This window comes from Morchella sextelata (assembly GCF_020137385.1).
Source record: "Morchella sextelata strain SCLS chromosome Unknown scls_15, whole genome shotgun sequence".
NCBI lineage: Eukaryota > Fungi > Ascomycota > Pezizomycetes > Pezizales > Morchellaceae > Morchella > Morchella sextelata.
Genome location: NW_025408630.1, coordinates 650,861 through 670,016, shown reverse-complemented (window position 1 = coordinate 670,016; position 19,156 = coordinate 650,861). Strand labels below are relative to the sequence as shown.

Below are 19,156 nucleotides of genomic sequence, written 5' to 3'. Positions count from 1 at the left end.
TAATAGCTCAGATGAAAAAACGCAGAATTCAAGAATGCGATTTGCAAACCCCGCCTGAGCTCAAGCCGCGGTTTTCATCAGGACGCTGACATACATGAGGCCCCTTTAAGCCCTTGCCACCACCGGCGGGGTTGCGATTGCCACTTTGTGAGTGGTGGGAAGAGAGATGCGAGGTTTTTTTATATTCACAGGACGCCGTGCTGCAGCTGTCTTATCTGCCCGTTTTTTTCTTTTCATCAATGTCATAGCTGAGTTGCTTGCAGGCCATGCACTCCCTACGTATGATGGATGTCCAGCAGTGCAGCGCAGTGGTGGCGTGTGCAACGCGACAGCCAGAACAGACAGACAGACAGCATAGATCATCGCGATATGATAACGCGGAGCATATGTCATGTAGGGAACACGAACACCTAGCTCTAGCTAGCTTAAAAGGGCAGCGCGTCTTTGAGCTTCCGTACTAGCGCCACCATCAGGCTAAACCGCTCCTGGAGTGCGCTACACTGGCCTTGGCGGAAATCAAACCATCAACGTCGTCTCCCTGATTTACGCCATTATGAATCTCCACAACTGATTTCCCATACCCCACCCAGACCGGACCACCCAGCCTCTTCTCCACCCCCCAGTCGCGTTTTGTCAAAAATAAACTCCCCCCCATCCCCTCTCTCTCCGCTATCCAGAACATAACAAAAAAAAAAAAACCCTTCACCACCCACCCACCCCCTCTCCCCCTCCCACAAGCAGCACAACCTACCACTACCTTAAAACCACTGTAGCTTGTCGCCCCTCCTCCCATCCTCTCACCCTCCCGGTACAATGTCCGGGAAAGGCGGGAAAGGTAAAGGCAAGACTCGCGGCGGCGGTCCTGGAGGAGCTAGCTCTCAACGTCGCTCACGAAGCAGGAACACCACACCGGCCTCCACAAGTGCCTTCTCGGAAATCACGCACCTGTCCACAGAGGCGATCGGGAATCTACGTGTCAACTACGACGAGGTGCTGGAGAAGTACGTCAACAACTCGTCATCGGACTCGTCGTCAATACCTACGTCGACAAATCTCTCGTCGCTACGCTCGGAGCTGTTGACGCTGGATTCGAATGCGAAGGGGAGGAGTCGGGTGTGCGACAAGTCGCTGAGAGATCTGTCAACCAAGATTGAGCAGAAGAAGATCGAGGAGAAGGAACGCCAGGAGAAGATGGAGCTAGAGCAGGAGCAGCAGGAGCGGAAACGGAAGGCAGCAGAGGATGAGGAGGAGCGGGAGAAGAAGGCGGAGCGGGATAAGGTCAAGGAGGATAAGGACCGGAAGAGAAAGGAAAAGAAGTCCGGGGATGGAAAGAGGCCCCTGGCTGTTGGCGCACATCAAGCCACAGATCAGGGTCCATCAGATATCAAAGGTCAGTCAAAACAAGTATAGGGGGTCGTTGTTGCTAGGTCAGCTTCATATGGGTGGGTTGTGATTTACGTGTCAACGACGATGCTAACTTGCGTCGATGCTCAAATAGAGAGAAGAAAGAAGCACAAAGGCGAATCACCCTCCCGTACAAGCACATCTCCATCAAAATCCCGTACCTCAGACGCCGAACACCAGCAAGCTCCAGCTCCTCCATACACAGTATTAGAAACCTTAGACGATGACCCCACCATCTATGAAATCCCTACATCAACCGAAGGCTGGCCCTACGAGAAGAAGGCGAAAGCATTCTCCGTAACCCGCTTCCCCACCGTAGACTTGATAGATCTAGGTCCCGGCGATCCTCCCGATGAGGACTTCTCCAAAGCGAAGCCGTCGAACCAGGTTGCCATGAATACATTCAACACCTACATCGACCCTTATTTCCGCCCATTCTCAGAAGAGGACCTCGGCTTTCTCAGGGAAAGAGGGGATAGGGTAACACCATACATCATGCCCACATTGGGCCAACACTACTCCGAAGTCTGGGCAGCCGAGGACGGAGGCTTCGCGTCTCCCGCTCCGGCGAGCAATAAAAACCCTAATGTACCAAAGGGCAGCTCTGATGCTCTGAGCGACGATGTCCTTGAAAAGGAGGAAATTTCATGCGGACCTTTATTATCCCGCATAATGGCCGCAATGATACCAGAAGAAGGAACCATTGATTCGGCCCCAGAACCAGAAACACCGACCCATGACTCGGCACCCTCGGCACCCTCTGCAACAACAATGCCAGAGGCCACACAGCCTGGATGGAAGGTGCCCACAGGAAAATCAGACTACTACACACTAGAAGAGCGATTACAGAAGGAAATGCAGTACATAGGTTTGCTTGGAACAAATAGTGAGCCCGATTGGAAGGCCAGGGAGGACGATGACGTCAGTGCAAAGCTCCGAGAACTGCAGAAACAACTCCGGGATCAGAGTCTTATTAATGGCGCGAGGAAGGCACGCATCGCGGAGCATCTGAAGGAGCAATTGGCGCACCAGGAGTATGCAACTATTTTGGACGATTTGGACAAACAGGTTTGTTTCCCCGTCACTCTCTTCTACATTGTCTGCATAAAGCTAACCCAATTGAACGCAGGTCGAACAAGCATACTCGAAACGTACGCGCAACATGAAGGCTACCAAGAAGAAGAAGTCGGCTCCCAATGGTGTTGGTGTTGCCCAGGCACGTATTGGGATCGGCGAGGCAGCGCGCACACTTATGGAGAGAAGGAAGAAATGGATGTCGTCAATTGGGCCTGTGTTTGATGAGAATATCACCAGGTTACCTACTGAGTCGATATTTCAGTCGATGGAAGAGCTACTAGAGAAAGAAAAGGAGGGCGCGGCGGAGGAGGAGTAAAATGAAGGAGTAAAGGCTTAGGATTAATGCTTAACGCGTCGCTGCCGCACGAATTTCTTTTCACTCCTTTTATTATTGTTTTTATTCTCTTCTGTCTCCCCCATAGACTTGTTGCTGAGCTGGGCTGCAATGGGGGAGTGCGAGGCGAGTATGGATGGGATAGAGTTGATTTAACATCTCCTCACTGACCCAATCCCGCTGGAGTTGGCTCACAAGCAATTTGGCTTGTTATTCTTTTTTCATTTTTTTTTATATTTTTTCTCTTGTTCTTTCTTGGGAGGGGTCTCTTGCTTTTTGTTTCTTTTCTTTCCTTCAGTTTTATTTACATTTAGTTTCGGCTTGGGACTGGATTGGGAGTACTTATCGGGATCGGGAAATTTTTATCGGTAATGGGTGGATATGTATGTACCGAAAAATGTATTTTAATTCGACGAGGGCCGTTTTTTTAGAGAAATGAATAAAAAAGCTGTCGCTGACGCTTATTTGGGTTGGTTAGTTAGTCTTAACTCTTCGTATAGAAATAGACCTTTGGGTGCTGGCTGTCCTTTGGGGTGCCGCCTCTGGGAATCAGACTCTGTTCATGTATGTCCCGTCCCAGTCGCAAACACTAATTATTGGCCAATGGGCCATAATTGGTGAACGAGCTCTTACTTTTCGCTTACAGGGGATTTTACTATATAATTCTCATCTTTTTCGGCGGAAAGTTGTTGGCCCTAGTTACATGTATGGTGCGCACACTCTTAAAGGTGACACGGCGACATACGGAAGTGGAACAATTGTGGCTGTAATAGGGCCTCATGGGCCAATAAGAAGGTCTATCTCTAGCCATTCTGCTGCATCATTGCCACAGATCAGTCAGGTTTGCTTTTCTAGGGATATAAATGGGTATAATACTGTTCCACTTTGTTCAGTCTTGGCGCTTTTTACATACAAAAATACCGAATTTCAAGCTCTAATAACTTCACAACTAGAACAGATATCAAAAATCTGCTCGTATTGATATAACGTATTTGACTGGGAAGCCGACCGTGACCGGGTAACCGACCGCGTTCGTTTTTTCGCGCGCGCTCGATCATTGCCACGAGCGACCACGAGCGGGACCACGAGTGCCCACGATTGCCCACGATTGAGGCCCAAATTGGCTCTAAATAAATACAATTTATTCTTTGTTAATTCTAGCCCTTATAAAGGGGTATAAAATTTAATCCTGAACCCTTTTTGAAGGTACCCTCTTCCTACATGATCTTCTACTGCTAGTATCCTCAACTATCACCTTTGACCACTCTGAATCTTCCACCTCCTCAACATCTAGACTAGTATCTATAGAATGTACAGAAATATTTTCGCTTATAGTAACTCTTTTGCCCAATGACCTCTTTTCGACTTCCCTAGCCAAAGCCTGTGCTGCTTTTTTACTGTCTGCAGCATCTCTAGCCTTTTTAAGCCTCTCCACATCCTCAGTAGTAATTACTCTTGCTTTACTGAGTTGTTTTCTGTCTTTAGTAGAGGCTTGGCTCGCTTTTTTGGCTACTGATTTTCTGAACTGAGCATGTACATGATCACCTATTTCCTTCTCTGTTAAAGATATTTGCAGGCCTTTGTCCAGTTGCTTTACTAGAGTGCGCAATTTCTCGGCGCTTTTTGAGCCTCCTCTTATTAGTGCTAAAGCTTGACTTGCAGTTGACCTCGCCATTCTGGTGTTTTTGGGTGTGGTGGGTCCTGAGACTACTAGTACAGTGGATGCACTAAGCGGGGTTGGCTGCAAAACCCGGCGGGGATTATAGGGCATTATTCCTGTTTTGGCCCATGCTGCCAGGATATTATGAGAGGTATAGGTTCTCCTTCTAGCTTCAAATAGATAGCTAAAACATGTTAGCCAATTCTCGGCGATGCGGAGCGGGCTCGGCGTGGTTCAGAAAGGGCTCGGCGTAGGGGCCATAACCTACTTTAGGAAGGTTCCTTTATTGATGCCGGTATCACCCCCAGACTGTTCCATAGCCTCATCTAAAACATTAGAATAATGTTTTTGTAATGGTCCGAACAATCCCACATCAAGTGGCTGTAACAAGTGGGTGGAATGTGGGGGTAGACAGAAAGGAATGATTTTATTGTTGAGACAATAATCAAAGAACTCCCAAGTGGTATGTGATGCATGTCCATCTAGTATTAGGAGGCGCCATCTATCCTGTGCCCTATAATTCAATTAGTACTACCCAACTAATAATACTTTTATAAGTGCGGCGCTCTCGGCATGCGGCGTTCACTATCGCTCGGCGTGCGGCGTTCCTTATTACCCAACATTAATAGGTAGGACTTACACTTCGGATGTATATTTATCAAAATTCTCAACCAACCAATCCATCCCTAGCTTTGAATCCGTCCAACCCTTTGGGGAATAGGCAAATGTCGCGATATCTTGATGCTCTACCCCTGCATACCAGCCCTTATAATGAGCCGTACCTTGGTTGATAATCATAGGCGGTAATGCTACCCCCGTTCCAGAAACTGCTTCAATGACTGTCACCCATGTGCGATTGCCGGAATGTGTGAGGTGAGGATTTTTCCGTCCTGCTCTGCAAATGACTTTCACTTTTGCACACATGCCCATCATAAAACCCTTTTCGTCCATATTATATGTATCCTTCGGTAGGACGTCGTATTTGGCCGTCACCTCCTTCAACTATAAGCAGTTAGCAAAATTCGAAATTGAACTAATGCGGGGTGCAGATCGTCCGCCTCGGTGATGGCGGCTTGCATATACCTAATACCTTTTTGTAAAAGTCCCTTAATAATTCTTGGTTATTTGTTACCGCCCTCTGCCTGTCTAGACGTCCACTAAACCTGGAGCTAAGCTCTGGGTTCCGGTCCAAAAATCTGCTCAACCAATGTTGTCCTAGCTTGTACCCTGGGCCCTTCCGTTTAGAGACCAAATATGCGGCTAACTCCTTCACAAGAGATAGTCTCAAAGGAAAACCCCAATCGTCCATGCGTTGACACCATCTCACTATGCATCCTTCTTCATCCTCATTTAGCAATTGTTGTGCCCTGTGTGCCTCTCGCCTATTTTGTGCTCCATTTAGCCTATCTCGAAGGGTACTCCAAGAGATACCAAAAGTCTCGGCGGAAATCCGGAGACTTGCAGAGTTACCTGATTCCCTGTAGTGGGTCATTGCCTTCTCAATTAATTTTTCACGCTCCTCCCATTTTTTACCCTTAAGTCTCGGCATTTTGAACTCTGAATGATGGTGGGAACTTGAATGCTAGCGCTATTCATGCTATTCACAACACTACCCGAAGATTTTTTTTACTGGGGCAAACTTGGACGGTGTTGGACGGTTACCCGGTCACGGTCGGGTTCGTGGTCAAATACGTTACTTCATTGCTAGTGCTGCAATTATACCGAGCCGATTTCTTTTAACTTTTTTTGTTAAAAAGTTATTAGCCATCGACCTCCCTCCAATTTTCGGTCACCTTTAAGAGTGGGCGTACCATAATTAGCTATTTATTAAAGAAATATTTATTTGCATTACTTTCGTAGACCTAGGATGGTAGTATATCGGGGGCAAGGGTACATACATGTAGGTATGGTAGAATGTGTTCTTTGAGTTTCTCAGTTGTTAGGCGATGGCTTTTGGAAGTTAACTACATATGTAGACAATATTAACAATCACCGCTATATATTAGTCAACTTTGGTCAAATTCTGGCAGGCATTGGCCAGCTGGACAGAAGATCAGTGACTGTTTGTTAAATCTCAGGAAGAATTGGTCAATAGGAAATATTTGTCGACAGGATGGCCAGTTAGGCAATGGGCCGGCCTGTTGGCCAATGTGATATACTCGTGACTGGGACGGAACATATACCAATCAGTAATTTTGCTAGGGGTACGAGGGGCGAGTGATTATTGATGATCCAGCGATCGTACATACACCACAGCACATGTCTCCGTATCTCACACTGTGCCAAATGAAGGTAGCGTAATGGCATTAGGACATAAAACCTGGTCTATCCCCTCGGTGATTCCCACGTCCTTAACGAAGAGAAATGAATTATGCGATCACACATATAATTAGAATCATCGTTCCTGTGGGCCGGCTCGTTTCGTGCATCGGCGGTTGTCGTAGAGTAGAAGAAGCCATCACTCTGTGGCAATGATGCTTTTCTTGGTCCATCAGCTCTCGAGTAATTGCTGTATGTAGTTGTGAGAGGAGCGACGAAGGGGGAACGAGGCTAGGTCTTGTAGAGCCCTTGTTGTGTGGGAAGACGGTGACTGAGGGAGGGTGGGAGGGATGGAGGAGTAGAGGAAGATCCAATCTACCTCCATGGGGGAGCGAGGGACCGACTGGTACGATACTAGAAGATAGGAGAAGATCTTCTGGTTCTCTCTCTTCGAGAAGTAGGAGATGGAAGAGAGGGTTGCAGGAGAGGCCTGTAGGAGGAGTAGGAAGGGGATGAGTATAGAAGCTGTGAAGTAAATGGATTGTCAACGATCTATCATAGTCGTGAGCGGTAGTGCAGGCTGAAGATTGGAGAAGTTAACCCTGTCAATATCAATCACCCTGGCGCCGGTTATGTGTACAAGTAAGTGTAAGAAGCCATAGGAGTGGATGTGCCAGGAAAACGCTACGTATATTGTTAGCAGCGTTAGGGCAGATCTTCAGGTTTCTGTAGGTTGGTTGATGAGTGATTTTTTACCTTTAAAAAGAGCCTGAAGCTTGCACGCCTAACCCCCCCCCCCCCCCCCCACTTCTCAAATAAGCCTCTCGAACCACGTAAAGTTCTAGAGAACGCCTTGTGGCTCAAGGCGTTGTTCTGCTAGCTTATGCTTACCTCCATATACTACTGACTTATCCTTAGTAGATATCGTGGGATATAAAGACATTTACCTTCATTCCGTAGATGATAGCTATTTGCCTAACGGCGAAGCTTTTCGAAGATGAGACACCATGTAGCGTAAGTATTGGAGACAACGCTTTCAGTAGTGGGTCCCTTCCTGAAATATATCTAGTTTCGTTGGCTCAAAGGACGATACTCTAGCCTCAGAATCTGCACTCTGATTAATTGCTTACAAAAACAAAACGACCTTTCGGGAACTTTCTTGATGTCGTGTACTAGCACTTGGCATCTAAGAAGTACGCACGTCGTGAGGTTGACTGAAGCTATTCACACGACAAGCCACAACCACACATCCCAGCTCGTGAACAGGCTATTGGCCAGCTAAACAGTTAACATTAGTGAACCCCTCCCCAAGACCCCTGATGGGCTCTATCCAGCTTTTAGCCACGCACGCAGGATGTAGGAATGATTATCATGCTTAAATAATTCTATTTATAAACACCCCTCCTCTTTCCATCATAGAGGGGCTGTTTTCAAAAGTTCAAAAGATGAAAAGCCCAGCTAAATAACTTCACAAATCTCTTGGGAGGCGTCGTAAGCCCTTTCTGGGCAACCCCCCCCAAACCGGCAACCCACAGCCACACCACGCCACGGCGCGAACAGAGCTCCTGGGGGGGTTTGAGGGAGCGAGCCAACTTAAATCATCGACGACATTCTCGCTCGCTCGCTCCCCCATTCCCCATTCACTACAATACATACACGCCTCTACTACTACAGTTAAAACGCCACCTTTTTTTCAAATCACCCACTGACTGATTGATCACCATGTTCTTCTTCTTCGTATGCGGAACCCAGGACTTCTCGTCGTCGCTCAAGGGGTACGAGCATATCCGAGCTAAATGCCCAGTAAGTTACACTTGGTAGCCAGCGTTACCTTCGCGCGCTGCGCACTACACCCTGGCGTGAGAGGGAAACCCTTTTTTACTGACATTTTGGGGGTGAATGTAGAGATGCCATAATCCTTCAGGTTAATAACTACCTTTCCCGCCCGGTTCGGTAGTAGTTAGCTAACCAGAAAAACAGTCGTCGCGATCAAGAAACGGGACTTCTTCACGTTCTGCTTTATCCCGGTTGTCCCCATCGGCTGGGGCGAGGTAAAAACACTCCACCAACCAATCAACCACCAGAACCGAACTGATAAACGCGAATTCTAGGAGCTCCGCTGTAGCATCTGTCCGTACCGTCAAACAACGTTCGTAACCTGACCCCCAACTCCACAACCTCCACAACCGAAGCGTCATAAGTCGATAGCTAACATTTAGTAATTTTGATATATAGGAATAAGGAGCAACTCATGCAGATGCAGCACCAGGAGGGCCCTCCGCCGCAACAGTACCCACAGGGAAACGTCCCGCAGTATCAGCAGCCCGCGCAGTATAAGTAGTCGGGCGAGCGGGAGGACAGGGGCGTAAATAAATACATGTAAATGCTGCGATCGTTTCTTCATCTTGCTTGCTGGGGTGCGCGGTGAGAAGAATAAGGTGTGCGCCGGAGGCTGGCGTTTCTTTGTAGGAAGATCAGGGTTCTCGCCTATTCGGCTGATTTTCTTACTTTTTTGTTGTGCGTGTGGTCGTACGAAGACTGGCATGGCAGAGATTGATTATCGATGGGCCATATGGAATCATTCTCGTTCGTTTTTCCTTTTGCAGGGTTTCTCTTCTTGGTGGAAAAATTCCGTGTTTCTTTTTCATTTTTTATATTCCGGTATGTCTATTTTTCTTTTCTTTGTTACTTGTTACTTGGGGTAATCACGCACGTGAGAGGGGTTGTAATGTAGGATCTTGAGCTTGAGCTTGGGCTTGGAAATATAAGGGTTTCTATTAGATGATGTCGTGACAATTAAGTTCTATCGATCGATAGTGGATGCTTGGAGGCTTGGGAAGCTTGGGAAGCTTGGGGAGGGTTAATCTTCGATGAAATGCTTGGGACCAAGAGACAGGAGCTCTGGTGGATTTAAAGGATGCTTGGGACCAAGAGATATGAGCACGTCGGTAGTTGAGAAAGCGTGGGATGACAATGCGTGGGGTTACTTTGGTGGCTTATGCATCGTTTATGTTCATATCTCTACTCTAGGGCATAATGGCAGTTGGTACAAGAATAATTGGTGTTTTGCGGTAGCATTTGAAAGTATCGTCTTCGGCCCTGTAAACCATCGTTTGATCTACACCATGGAGCATCTACTAGGGTTTGTTTGAACCAATGACCATAGAGAGTAAGGTACTGTCGTACAGAATACGTGACCGTCCGCTACGTATCCCTTAGTCTGGCAATGCTGACTACCCTATAATAGAGGAATGAAATTTGTATGGGAGATCTATTATTTGATAAAGAGAGATAACAAGATCTGTTAGTAAAGCCACACAAGAATTTGCTTTTTCTAGGGGGTCAGCATTTTTGGCCAGACGAAGGGATACTAAAACTGTTATGGCGATGAATAGGTGGCGTGACAACCTGTTCTCAATTATATCGTATCCCATAGTCCGTTAAAGCTGCCTATTGATTCGGGTGGCGTATTTTCAGCCGTGGCTTGTGTCTGGATCACACACCAATTCGGCTGCCACCCTTCCTCTTTTAGTAATTATTCTGTCTCAAAATAGGCAGCATCTAAGTACCGGATTATGGGATAAAGCTACTCTAGAAACTCTAGTAATCCTATTAATATCACCATCGTCCCTTTTCTCATCCAATAGTTTGGTCTTGTTGCAGCCATTGAATCATGCGCTGCCTTCAGTACCCGAGAAGCAGCTAGTTGGAATTCGGCATAGAAATGCACATCGAAAATCTTACTCACGCTTTTTATTTCGTTTTGGGTTGGGTGGTGCCAGGGAGATCATGGGATGTCACTCACTCCTTCAAACCCACCGTAGATTACGCGACTAACCGATATCGATGTAGCTACAACAACTGCGTTCTTGGCCATGTACACCAGATGTACCTGACTAGCTGGTATATCTTCTCGATGAGGGGATTCTTCCCCTAAAGCCAATGCTTTTTCAAGTATGAGGTCCTCACCACGCGAGGGTATTTTCGCTACCTCTAGCCGCTAGAGAACCGTAAAAAGAAACAGTCGAGAGGATTCAGATACTGAATTCCAATCTCAAACAATCCCGACCCACTCCGTGTGTTATTCCAACACCAACACCGCTCAACCCAACTGAGGAGGCGAATGTAATGAATATCACACATCTTCCAACCTTCCCAATCTCAAGTCCTCATAACTCCGCCGTCATTGTCGTGTGCCTCCCTCCCCGAGTTTGTCCGGTGGGGGGATATTACGGGAAGGCGCGGGCTCCCACTTTTCATGTCCGGTATCATACCAAGCGAAGCTTGATGGGAAAAAAGCGAGTCTTGGAAGGCGCGGCTAGACGGCTTTCGGGATGGTCGGGGCAGTTTAAGCTTGCCGAGGACGAAGGGGGAGACCGAAGCGAGGACTGGAGTTTTGGAAACCACGGAAACATGAACCTTCGGAAAATCTCAACGTCGACATCGGATGGGAGAGGTGAGATGGTCATGACAAAGGCCATGTGTCACACCAATCCCAATCTCCCCGGTACATCCTCTCTACCTACCTGCAGTTAACTACATCTTCTCGATTCGCAATTTCTGCCAATTAAAGTAGAATGCCATGTTACACTATAAGTAACTGAATGTTATTACGCGCTTGAACAAAAACACGATGGTAAATTCTCGCTTCTTTGATAGGGCTGGCTGTCTGGCTGGTCAGAAAATACATAGCATTGTTATCGGGTACATGTTTTGGTCGGCGGCGATAGAAGATAAGAGAGAAGTGTTACTTGATCAATTCTCCTACAGACAGCGGCTATAGCCGAATCGGAGACTACCATGGTTTCGTTCGCGTGGGGACCCTGGCTGGCTTTGAGATGTGGCTTGGGCTGGGAGTGAATAACTCTGCTCTTCGACTTTGTGATTGTGGGTGAGTTGTGGTGATTTACAGCTTTTGCTTTCTTTCTTTTTTCTCCTAGCAGTTTTTGTGGAATCTGGGGTATCATATCTACTGCCACTCTACTATTTCGTTTTTCCGACCAACTGCTAACTTACATGCCCTACTTCTAAAGGTGGCAGGGCTGGCTGGCTGGGGCTGGTCCTTATCTACGGCGTGCCTTTGCAAAACCTAATTACCAACTGCTACTCTACTGCTACCAACCCAATACGACTGCACATGTACTCTACCTACCCTCAGCAGAGTAATCCCCACAAGCATGCGATAAGCCCATCCCTCGCCGAAATACGACATGGGCATGACGACGGGGGGCCGTTAAGCTACCGGTCTCGCTTGTCAACTTTAAAGTGCGTGCATGCATGGCAATTAATACTCTACTAATCCAGCAATGATCAATTCTTGTCTTATCAGTCAGTTTCTCTTCTACCGATCTCTCCCGTTTGAAGTAAAAAAGTGTAGAAATCTTTGTACCCCCCCGCGGAAATTCATAGGAGATACAATTTGCACTTTCTTAATTGTGTATCTCTATCTATCTGACTAGCTAGTACCACCATGGCGGTGGGACCTTTGAGATCGGAATACTGGAGGGAATTCCCCGGGAGGTCTTCCCAAAGATCGGGAGCAGGAATGCAATGGATCATGGAGACACCTGGTCACGTAGGGGTGCAGCAGATAGAGTACTCTACATGCGTAGATTTGGATAGGAATATATTATGAGGGGCAGCAATATACAAATATATAAACCTCTTGATCTGCCCGGCCTCATTGATCTCGATATCCACCATCCTGAAAGCTAACAGCCCCCGGATTACTTATTATATCTTCCTGATCCGGCGGAGAAGACAACGTCTGCGACAAACCTACCATGACGACCACAACCGCCCCCCTTTCCCAGGCATTTGGGTATGGGATAATCATTGGCCTCGGCTTTCTTTTCGCCCTGGGTATGATTGCGACCACCTGGGCGCTCAAACGGTTCGTCTCATCTTTTGCTTCCCTCTCTCTCATTGACCCATACTGACAACAACATAACAACAACAGCTATCAGAATGAAGTCCAAACCTCAGAAATGTTCAGCACCGCCGGTCGTACCGTTAAAACCGGTTTGGTAGCCTCCGCCGTCGTAAGTTCATGGACATGGGCGGCAACGCTCCTGCAGTCATCGGGAATCGCATACAAGTACGGAGTTTCGGGCCCGTTCTGGTATGCGAGTGGTGCGACAGTGCAGATCTTGTTGTTTGCGACATTGGCCATTGAGCTCAAGAGGAAGGCGCCCAATGCGCATACGTTTTTGGAGGTTATCAGAGCGCGATATGGTGCTGGGGCGCATGTAACTTTCATGTTCTTTGGACTGTGTACTAATATCTTGTAAGTTGTGGCGGATTACTATGAGTGGTTTTGGGTGGGATTGGTATTGACTATGTGGTAGGGTTACGGCGATGTTGCTGACCGGCGGGTCTGCGGTGGTTACTTCTTTGACTGGTATGAGCACAGCTGCAGCCTGTTTCCTCTTGCCTGTTGGTGTGATTATCTACACTCTGTTCGGTGGTATCAAGTAAGTTCCAATCACACACCAGCACTCGCACTCGCATTGCTGACCACCCAACCCCAACCCACAGGGCAACCTTCCTCACAGACTACGTTCACACTGTTGTGATCCTTGTCATCATCTTTATCTTTGCCTTCACCACATATGCCACCTCCCCTCTTCTCGGCTCCCCCGGCGCCGTCTACGACCTCCTTGTCGCAGCTGCTGAACGCCACCCCGTCTCTGGAAACGCCGGCGGGTCATATCTCACCATGCAGTCCACCGAGGGCGCAATATTCTTCGTCATCAACATTGTTGGTAACTTCGGAACCGTCTTCTGCGACAACGGGTACTTCAACAAAGCCATCTCCGCCTCGCCCGCCTCTGCACTTCCCGGTTACGTACTTGGTGGCCTGTCATGGTTCGCGATCCCGTGGCTGTGCGCGACAACGATGGGACTGGCCTGTCTGGCGCTCGAGACCAACCCAGCGTTCCCGGGCTTTCCGGCGAGGATGTCGGATATCGATGTCGAAGCTGGATTGGTTCTTCCGAATGCTGCCGTGGCACTTCTTGGAAAGGGAGGTGCGGCTTGTACATTGGTCTTGATCTTTATGGCTGTCACCTCCGCGACCTCTGCCGAGCTTATTGCCGTCTCGAGTATCTTTACATATGATGTATACCAAACATATGTTAACCCCAAGGCCACCGGAAAGAGCTTGATCTACATGTCGCACTTGTGTGTTGTGATCTTTGGTTTCTTGATGGCGGGATTCAGTGTGTTGCTGTGGCACATCGGTGTCTCCATGGGATACCTGTACCTTCTCATGGGAGTCATGATCTCAAGTGCCGTGCTCCCCGCATCATTGACGCTCCTATGGAAGAAGCAAAACAAATGGGCCGCCACCTTCTCCCCCATCCTCGGGCTGGCCTGCAGTCTCGTTGCCTGGCTCGTCACGACCAAGGTACAGTTCGGCGAGATCACCGTCAAGAGCAGTGGGTCAAAGTAAGTTTTTACCCGTTCCCGCGATCATTGACACTACATTGTACTAACAATCATTCCAACCACAGCATGCCCATGCTCGCTGGCAACGTAGTCGCCCTCCTCTCCCCCGTCGTCTTCGTCCCCCTCCTCACCTTCGCCCTCGGCGCCGACAACTACGACTACGAGTCCATGCGCCTCATCCGCAAGAGTGACGACGCCGACATTGCCGCCGCCGCGGACGTCGACCCTGAGCTCCTGCGCGGCCAACCCTCGAGCTCCGATAACTCCATCGCCGAGCAGGAGAACCTCACCAAGAGCGCCAAGATCGCGCGCATCATCACTGTGGTCATGACGCTGTCGCTGCTCATCCTCTGGCCGTTCCCAATGTATGGTAGCGGGTATGTGTTTTCGAAGAAGTTCTTCACGGGCTGGGTCGGCGTGGGCATTGCGTGGTTGTTCTTATCGACGATGATGGTCGGAATTTACCCGTTGTGGGAGGGCAGGAAGTCGATGGCGCATACGGCGAAGAGTATCTATTTGGATCTGACGGGCAAGAGGGGCCCGATGATTCAGGGCAGGAGCGCGGTCGTGGAGGCGGATGGGGATGAGGTGGTGAAGGAGAAGAGTTGAGGTGGGAAGGGTGTTTGAGCGCTTTTTGCTTTGTAGATACTTATGATTTATGTTGGTTTTTAAATTTATTTATTACTTCCACTGAGCTTTTGGGTGTTGCTGTTCGTGCGCTTTGGGCTTGTGGTTGGGCTCAACTGTGATTTTGCGAGCATCCAGGGAAGCTTCGCCAGTGGCTGTCCTGAATTGAAGCCCCAGGTCTAGCTAGCGGGCTGGGGTGTCGGTCATTGCTTGGTGATATGAGTATGTAGTTGGAATAGTATTGGAGTAAACTTGATTTTGCTATCGTTGTGGATGGCTATGTACATGTAGTTAGTATTTGTGTATATTGTTGCTAAAAGAGGATCTTTCAGTTCAATAGCCGTATGGGTCGGCGCGGGTGCGGTACGTTAAATGGGTCTCTTCTCCTCTCACTCTACAGCGGACCAAGCCATTTCTGGAAATATATTAGATATAACTTAACTTCTATGTACCGCATTTTGCTGTGCAGTCAATTAATCAGCTAGATGAGTAGTAGGTTATATAGATGTGTCATTATAATAATAGTCGGGTCTTCAACGTCATCAGCTAGCTACATACCAGCAATCTTCGCCAGCTAGCACAGCTATTGAACTCCCGCGTTCAGATAAATTCGTATTAGATAAATAGAGAATTGCGCTAACAAGGTGATTCTCGTAGAGTTGAATTCCTTTAATCAAGAGTATAAAAGAAGGAGGCTAAATGTAATAATGCTATCAACAAAGAAAAGAAAAAAAAGAGCCGCCCCGCCCATCCATCCGGCCGTACCATTCCATTCCATTCAAACCCGTCCGTCCGCCCGCCAACACAAAACTCCATCCTTATAAATCCCTCCCTCCCCTCATCATCAAGCAAGGGGAAGAAGAAAAAAAATCCGTGCAAGTGCAAAAAAAAGAAAAATAAGGTTTTTAAGGTTTTTTTTCGTTTAATTCGTTCACTCATCAATCGCATCGCAGATCAGATCTGTGTAGATCTACCACAACCACTGTTAGCAACCAACTCCACCGCTCCAAAAGAAAAAAAAAATCAACAACCAAACCCACCTTAGACACAGCAGCTAGATAGCTCAGCGGAAACAGTTGAGCCCACAGAATCTGAACCTAAAGTGCGGCCTGACGCCGTGCTTATTCGCCGTGACGCCGAATCCCGCGCGCCCGCCTGCGTTAAAGTGTTTGGAGTAGCTGAAAGGCATGGTTTCAAAGTATGTCTAAGCTTCGGATAGTTTTCGTAGTTTTGTTTGTGATGATGTGAGATGTTCAAGAGCAAAGGAGCAAGTTGAGTTGGGTAGGTAAGTCACAAGTGGTGGGTGGGTGGTGGCTTTATATTTCTATCTCACCCTCCTATCCTCCCCGAGGAACCCTTAGAATTGGAATGGCTGAGGGAGGTGTTGTCCAGCGGCTTGTTGGCGCCTCTCGAGACCTTGCATGATTCGTGAAGCACCAGCAGGAACAGCTAGCGGTAAGTGGTGCCAAGAGCTCTGCACAGCCTCAGCCGTGGCGTTTGCGATTTGGAATTGGTGGGTGCGAGAGTCCGTGCAGGTGCTGTATGAACCTAGATCTAGATATGCTACTGTAAAGTAACGTCACAACTTCGCCTGCTTGACTATGCTGAGGCGTGCATGTTCTAGAGTGTTAGGAGAAGCTTCTAGGCGGTGTTGATGCAGGCCGGGAAAATTTGATATTGGTCACTAGTGGGAGTGCTGTTTTTTTGTTCACATCAAGTCCATTGATTTCTATTTACAACTACAAGCAATACATGCGCATGCTAAACCTGTTAAGCTAATTTTTTTTTCTTTCCCAAAGCAAGCAAAACACAAAAATACAAACATCTTTTTTAACCAAAGATGTGGAGAGTTCCGAGGTACTTATTTTTCGCAAAAAACATTAGTATCATCATCTCGGAATGGTAATTTAGGAAGGAAGGAATATAACTCACATCAGTAGGGTTGTTGAATCTCAAGTTCTTGTCAAGGCTAGAGATCGCCTCGAGGTCGGCCTTCTCCAAATCCCACCCAGTTACGTCCAAGTTCTGCAACAGCCTCTCCTGGGCGTTACTCTTGGGGATAACAGCCAATCCCCTCTGGGTTGACCATCTCAGGAGGACCTGAGCTGGGGTCTTTCCAACCTTCTTGGCAATGTCCTTAATAATATTGTTCTCAAACAAAGTCGGGGTATCAGTGGCCCTCTTCATCTCGAGCTCAAGGAAGGACTGGGGTCCGAATGACGAGTATGCAGTGACGGCAATACCCTCCTCCTTAGCAAGAGAGAGAAGAGTCTCCTGTGTAAGGTACGGGTGGTGCTCAATCTGAAGAACCGAAGGGCGGATACGGGCATAACGGAGGAGATCCATGAGGAGAGCACCCTGGAAGTTAGAGACACCAATGTTCTTGGCAAGACCCTGGTCCACGAGCTTCTCCATCTCCTCCCAGGTGGTCTGGATGGGGGTTCGGCTCTGGACAATCTTCTTCTCGAGTGTGTGCCATCCGCTGGGGTAGCTCTTTGCAGGGTCAACGTATTCGAGAGCGACGGCTGTTTTGTCATGTCAATAACTATCGTTTGCCCAATGATTAGGTTTATGGGGGAGGGGACCCTACGGAAGTGGATGTAGTACAGGTCAAAGTACTCAAGACCCCACCATTCGAGTGACTGCTTGGTGATTGGGATGACGTGCTCCCTGTCGTGGAAGGTGTTCCAGAGCTTGGAGACGATGAAGAGGTCCTCACGCTTGACGAGTCCGTCAGCGATAGCACGTCTCACACCCTCACCGGCTTCCCTCTCGTTTGCGTAGTCTTGTCTCTAATATCAGTATAATTCTCAGTAGGCAAAAATCAATTGGGAGCACTCACCAAAGGCTCCGTCAAACAATCTGTATCCGGTCTTGATGGCATTGTAGACCTGGTCGGCACAGGTTGCGTTGGTGACCTTCCACAGTCCGAAGCCCACCTGGGGCATCTCATCGCCGGAAGGCTGGAGCTTGATGGTTGGAACGTTGACCATAGCTGCTATTTTGGAGGTTGAAAATTTACGGATGGGGGAAAAGTAGGATATGTGCGGGGTAGATGAGGGTTTGGAGATATATCGTCTGGGAAATGATGTCAGAACACGAAACACACTTGGGCGAACAAACATCATAAAGGATGGAGATAAAAATGGAGATGGAGATGGATTCTTTGGTTTTTCTTACTTTAAGAGCTTCAGATGCAGAACGACGAGATGTGATATAGAGAGAACTGAAGTGGTTCGATGAAAGCTGGGGGATTATATACTGCCCCTCCTTTGCTACCAAGTACATTTTGCAATCCGTCATGTCAAGCACTAACGGTATACCCTACCCGCTGCTAGCAGTAGACTACTATCGCGGATAAATTCCCGGCAACAACTGTAAAAAGACGCTAGCTAGTATTTGAGAATTACAGATGGCCTCGTGGGAAAGACAGAGCAAAAAGAAAAGAAAAGATCTGTTAACCTTTGCTTAAAACATCTCATGCATCAAAATGTTTGCCCTCATCGGTCAAACCTCGGGTTTCACTATCCCATGTTGCTAATTGAGATGCGATGCCCTGCGGATGGTTTTCGCTATTATCCGAGCAATTCAGCCGAGAGCTTTCTTCAACTCCACAAGTTAAGTGTGCTCCCAACCCCACACAAGAAGAGGTAGCGGCGGGGGAAACACCGGGGATCGTGAGTTTGACGATGCATTGACCGTGAACCGGTGGAAGCAGCGGTTCCTGGGCCCTTATTGTCTCAGGTCTCCATCCGATAGCCTAATGGGCTCTCTCGACATCGCATCATCAGTCCCAATGGATGAAGTAAATTGCCTAATAATATCATCGGTCAGAGAGCTCTATCTCCATCTTCTTCTTTTTTCTTCCTCTTACTGCGGTCGTTCAAAAAAGCCTTTTCTTCCTTCAGGGTCGCGCGGCGGGGAGGTTCATGTGACCTTCAAAAGTCGAAAGGGCGTTGAGTTTAGCCTAAAGTACTGGCCCTAGCCCTAGAAAATCTGGGGAACGGAGAAACCTTCGACTGCAGTTTATCCGCACCTTCGACTGCATTCAACCACTCAACACAGCAATGTGGGACGGACGACAGCTCTCCTAGGACAAGAGCATCTATCTCATTTCATCTTCTACTCTACTCTAGCCAGCCATTCAGGCAAATCTCTCATGTTGCAAAAAAGTCCCAGGAATAAATGTTCCGATTCGAATATGCGCTGTACTCGAGTTTAAAATGTGTACAACCGGGGGATACTTTTAGCATTTTGATACGTCGCGCTGTGTCTCAGGTTTGAAACATGCAATGTTTCGATACGCACTAGTTGAATTGATGCATTTGCAGCTACCGAATTGAAAG

At 48.0% G+C, this 19,156-nt stretch overlaps 5 protein-coding genes across 5 annotated transcripts; 3 read left to right on the top strand and 2 right to left on the bottom strand.

The window, feature by feature from the left end:
* Window positions 1-813: 813 nt before the first annotated feature.
* Window positions 814-2,797, top strand: H6S33_003487 (uncharacterized protein; the record flags this gene model as incomplete). The annotated part of the gene is made up of 3 exons (XM_044834834.1): window positions 814-1,390; window positions 1,499-2,472; window positions 2,534-2,797. 3 exons carry the CDS (start codon window positions 814-816, stop codon window positions 2,795-2,797), a joined length of 1,815 nt encoding a protein of 604 aa, XP_044691848.1.
* A 1,201-nt stretch (window positions 2,798-3,998) lies between these two features.
* H6S33_003486 (uncharacterized protein) lies at window positions 3,999-6,024 on the bottom strand (the record flags this gene model as incomplete). Its single annotated transcript, XM_044834833.1, has 4 exons — window positions 3,999-4,659; window positions 4,744-4,989; window positions 5,116-5,477; window positions 5,566-6,024. 4 exons carry the CDS (start codon window positions 6,022-6,024, stop codon window positions 3,999-4,001), a joined length of 1,728 nt encoding a protein of 575 aa, XP_044691847.1.
* Window positions 6,025-8,456: 2,432 nt separating this feature from the next.
* On the top strand, window positions 8,457-9,075 carry H6S33_003485 (uncharacterized protein; the record flags this gene model as incomplete). Its single annotated transcript, XM_044834832.1, has 5 exons — window positions 8,457-8,537; window positions 8,640-8,658; window positions 8,715-8,785; window positions 8,846-8,883; window positions 8,970-9,075. 5 exons carry the CDS (start codon window positions 8,457-8,459, stop codon window positions 9,073-9,075), a joined length of 315 nt encoding a protein of 104 aa, XP_044691846.1.
* Window positions 9,076-12,517: 3,442 nt separating this feature from the next.
* Window positions 12,518-14,792, top strand: H6S33_003484 (uncharacterized protein; the record flags this gene model as incomplete). Its single annotated transcript, XM_044834831.1, has 5 exons — window positions 12,518-12,627; window positions 12,694-13,020; window positions 13,082-13,207; window positions 13,272-14,183; window positions 14,249-14,792. The coding sequence occupies 5 exons, from the start codon at window positions 12,518-12,520 to the stop codon at window positions 14,790-14,792; spliced, it is 2,019 nt and encodes a 672-aa protein (XP_044691845.1).
* Window positions 14,793-16,640: 1,848 nt separating this feature from the next.
* H6S33_003483 (uncharacterized protein) lies at window positions 16,641-17,803 on the bottom strand (the record flags this gene model as incomplete). Its single annotated transcript, XM_044834830.1, has 4 exons — window positions 16,641-16,670; window positions 16,743-17,335; window positions 17,401-17,595; window positions 17,653-17,803. The coding sequence occupies 4 exons, from the start codon at window positions 17,801-17,803 to the stop codon at window positions 16,641-16,643; spliced, it is 969 nt and encodes a 322-aa protein (XP_044691844.1).
* Between the last annotated feature and the right edge of the window lie 1,353 nt (window positions 17,804-19,156).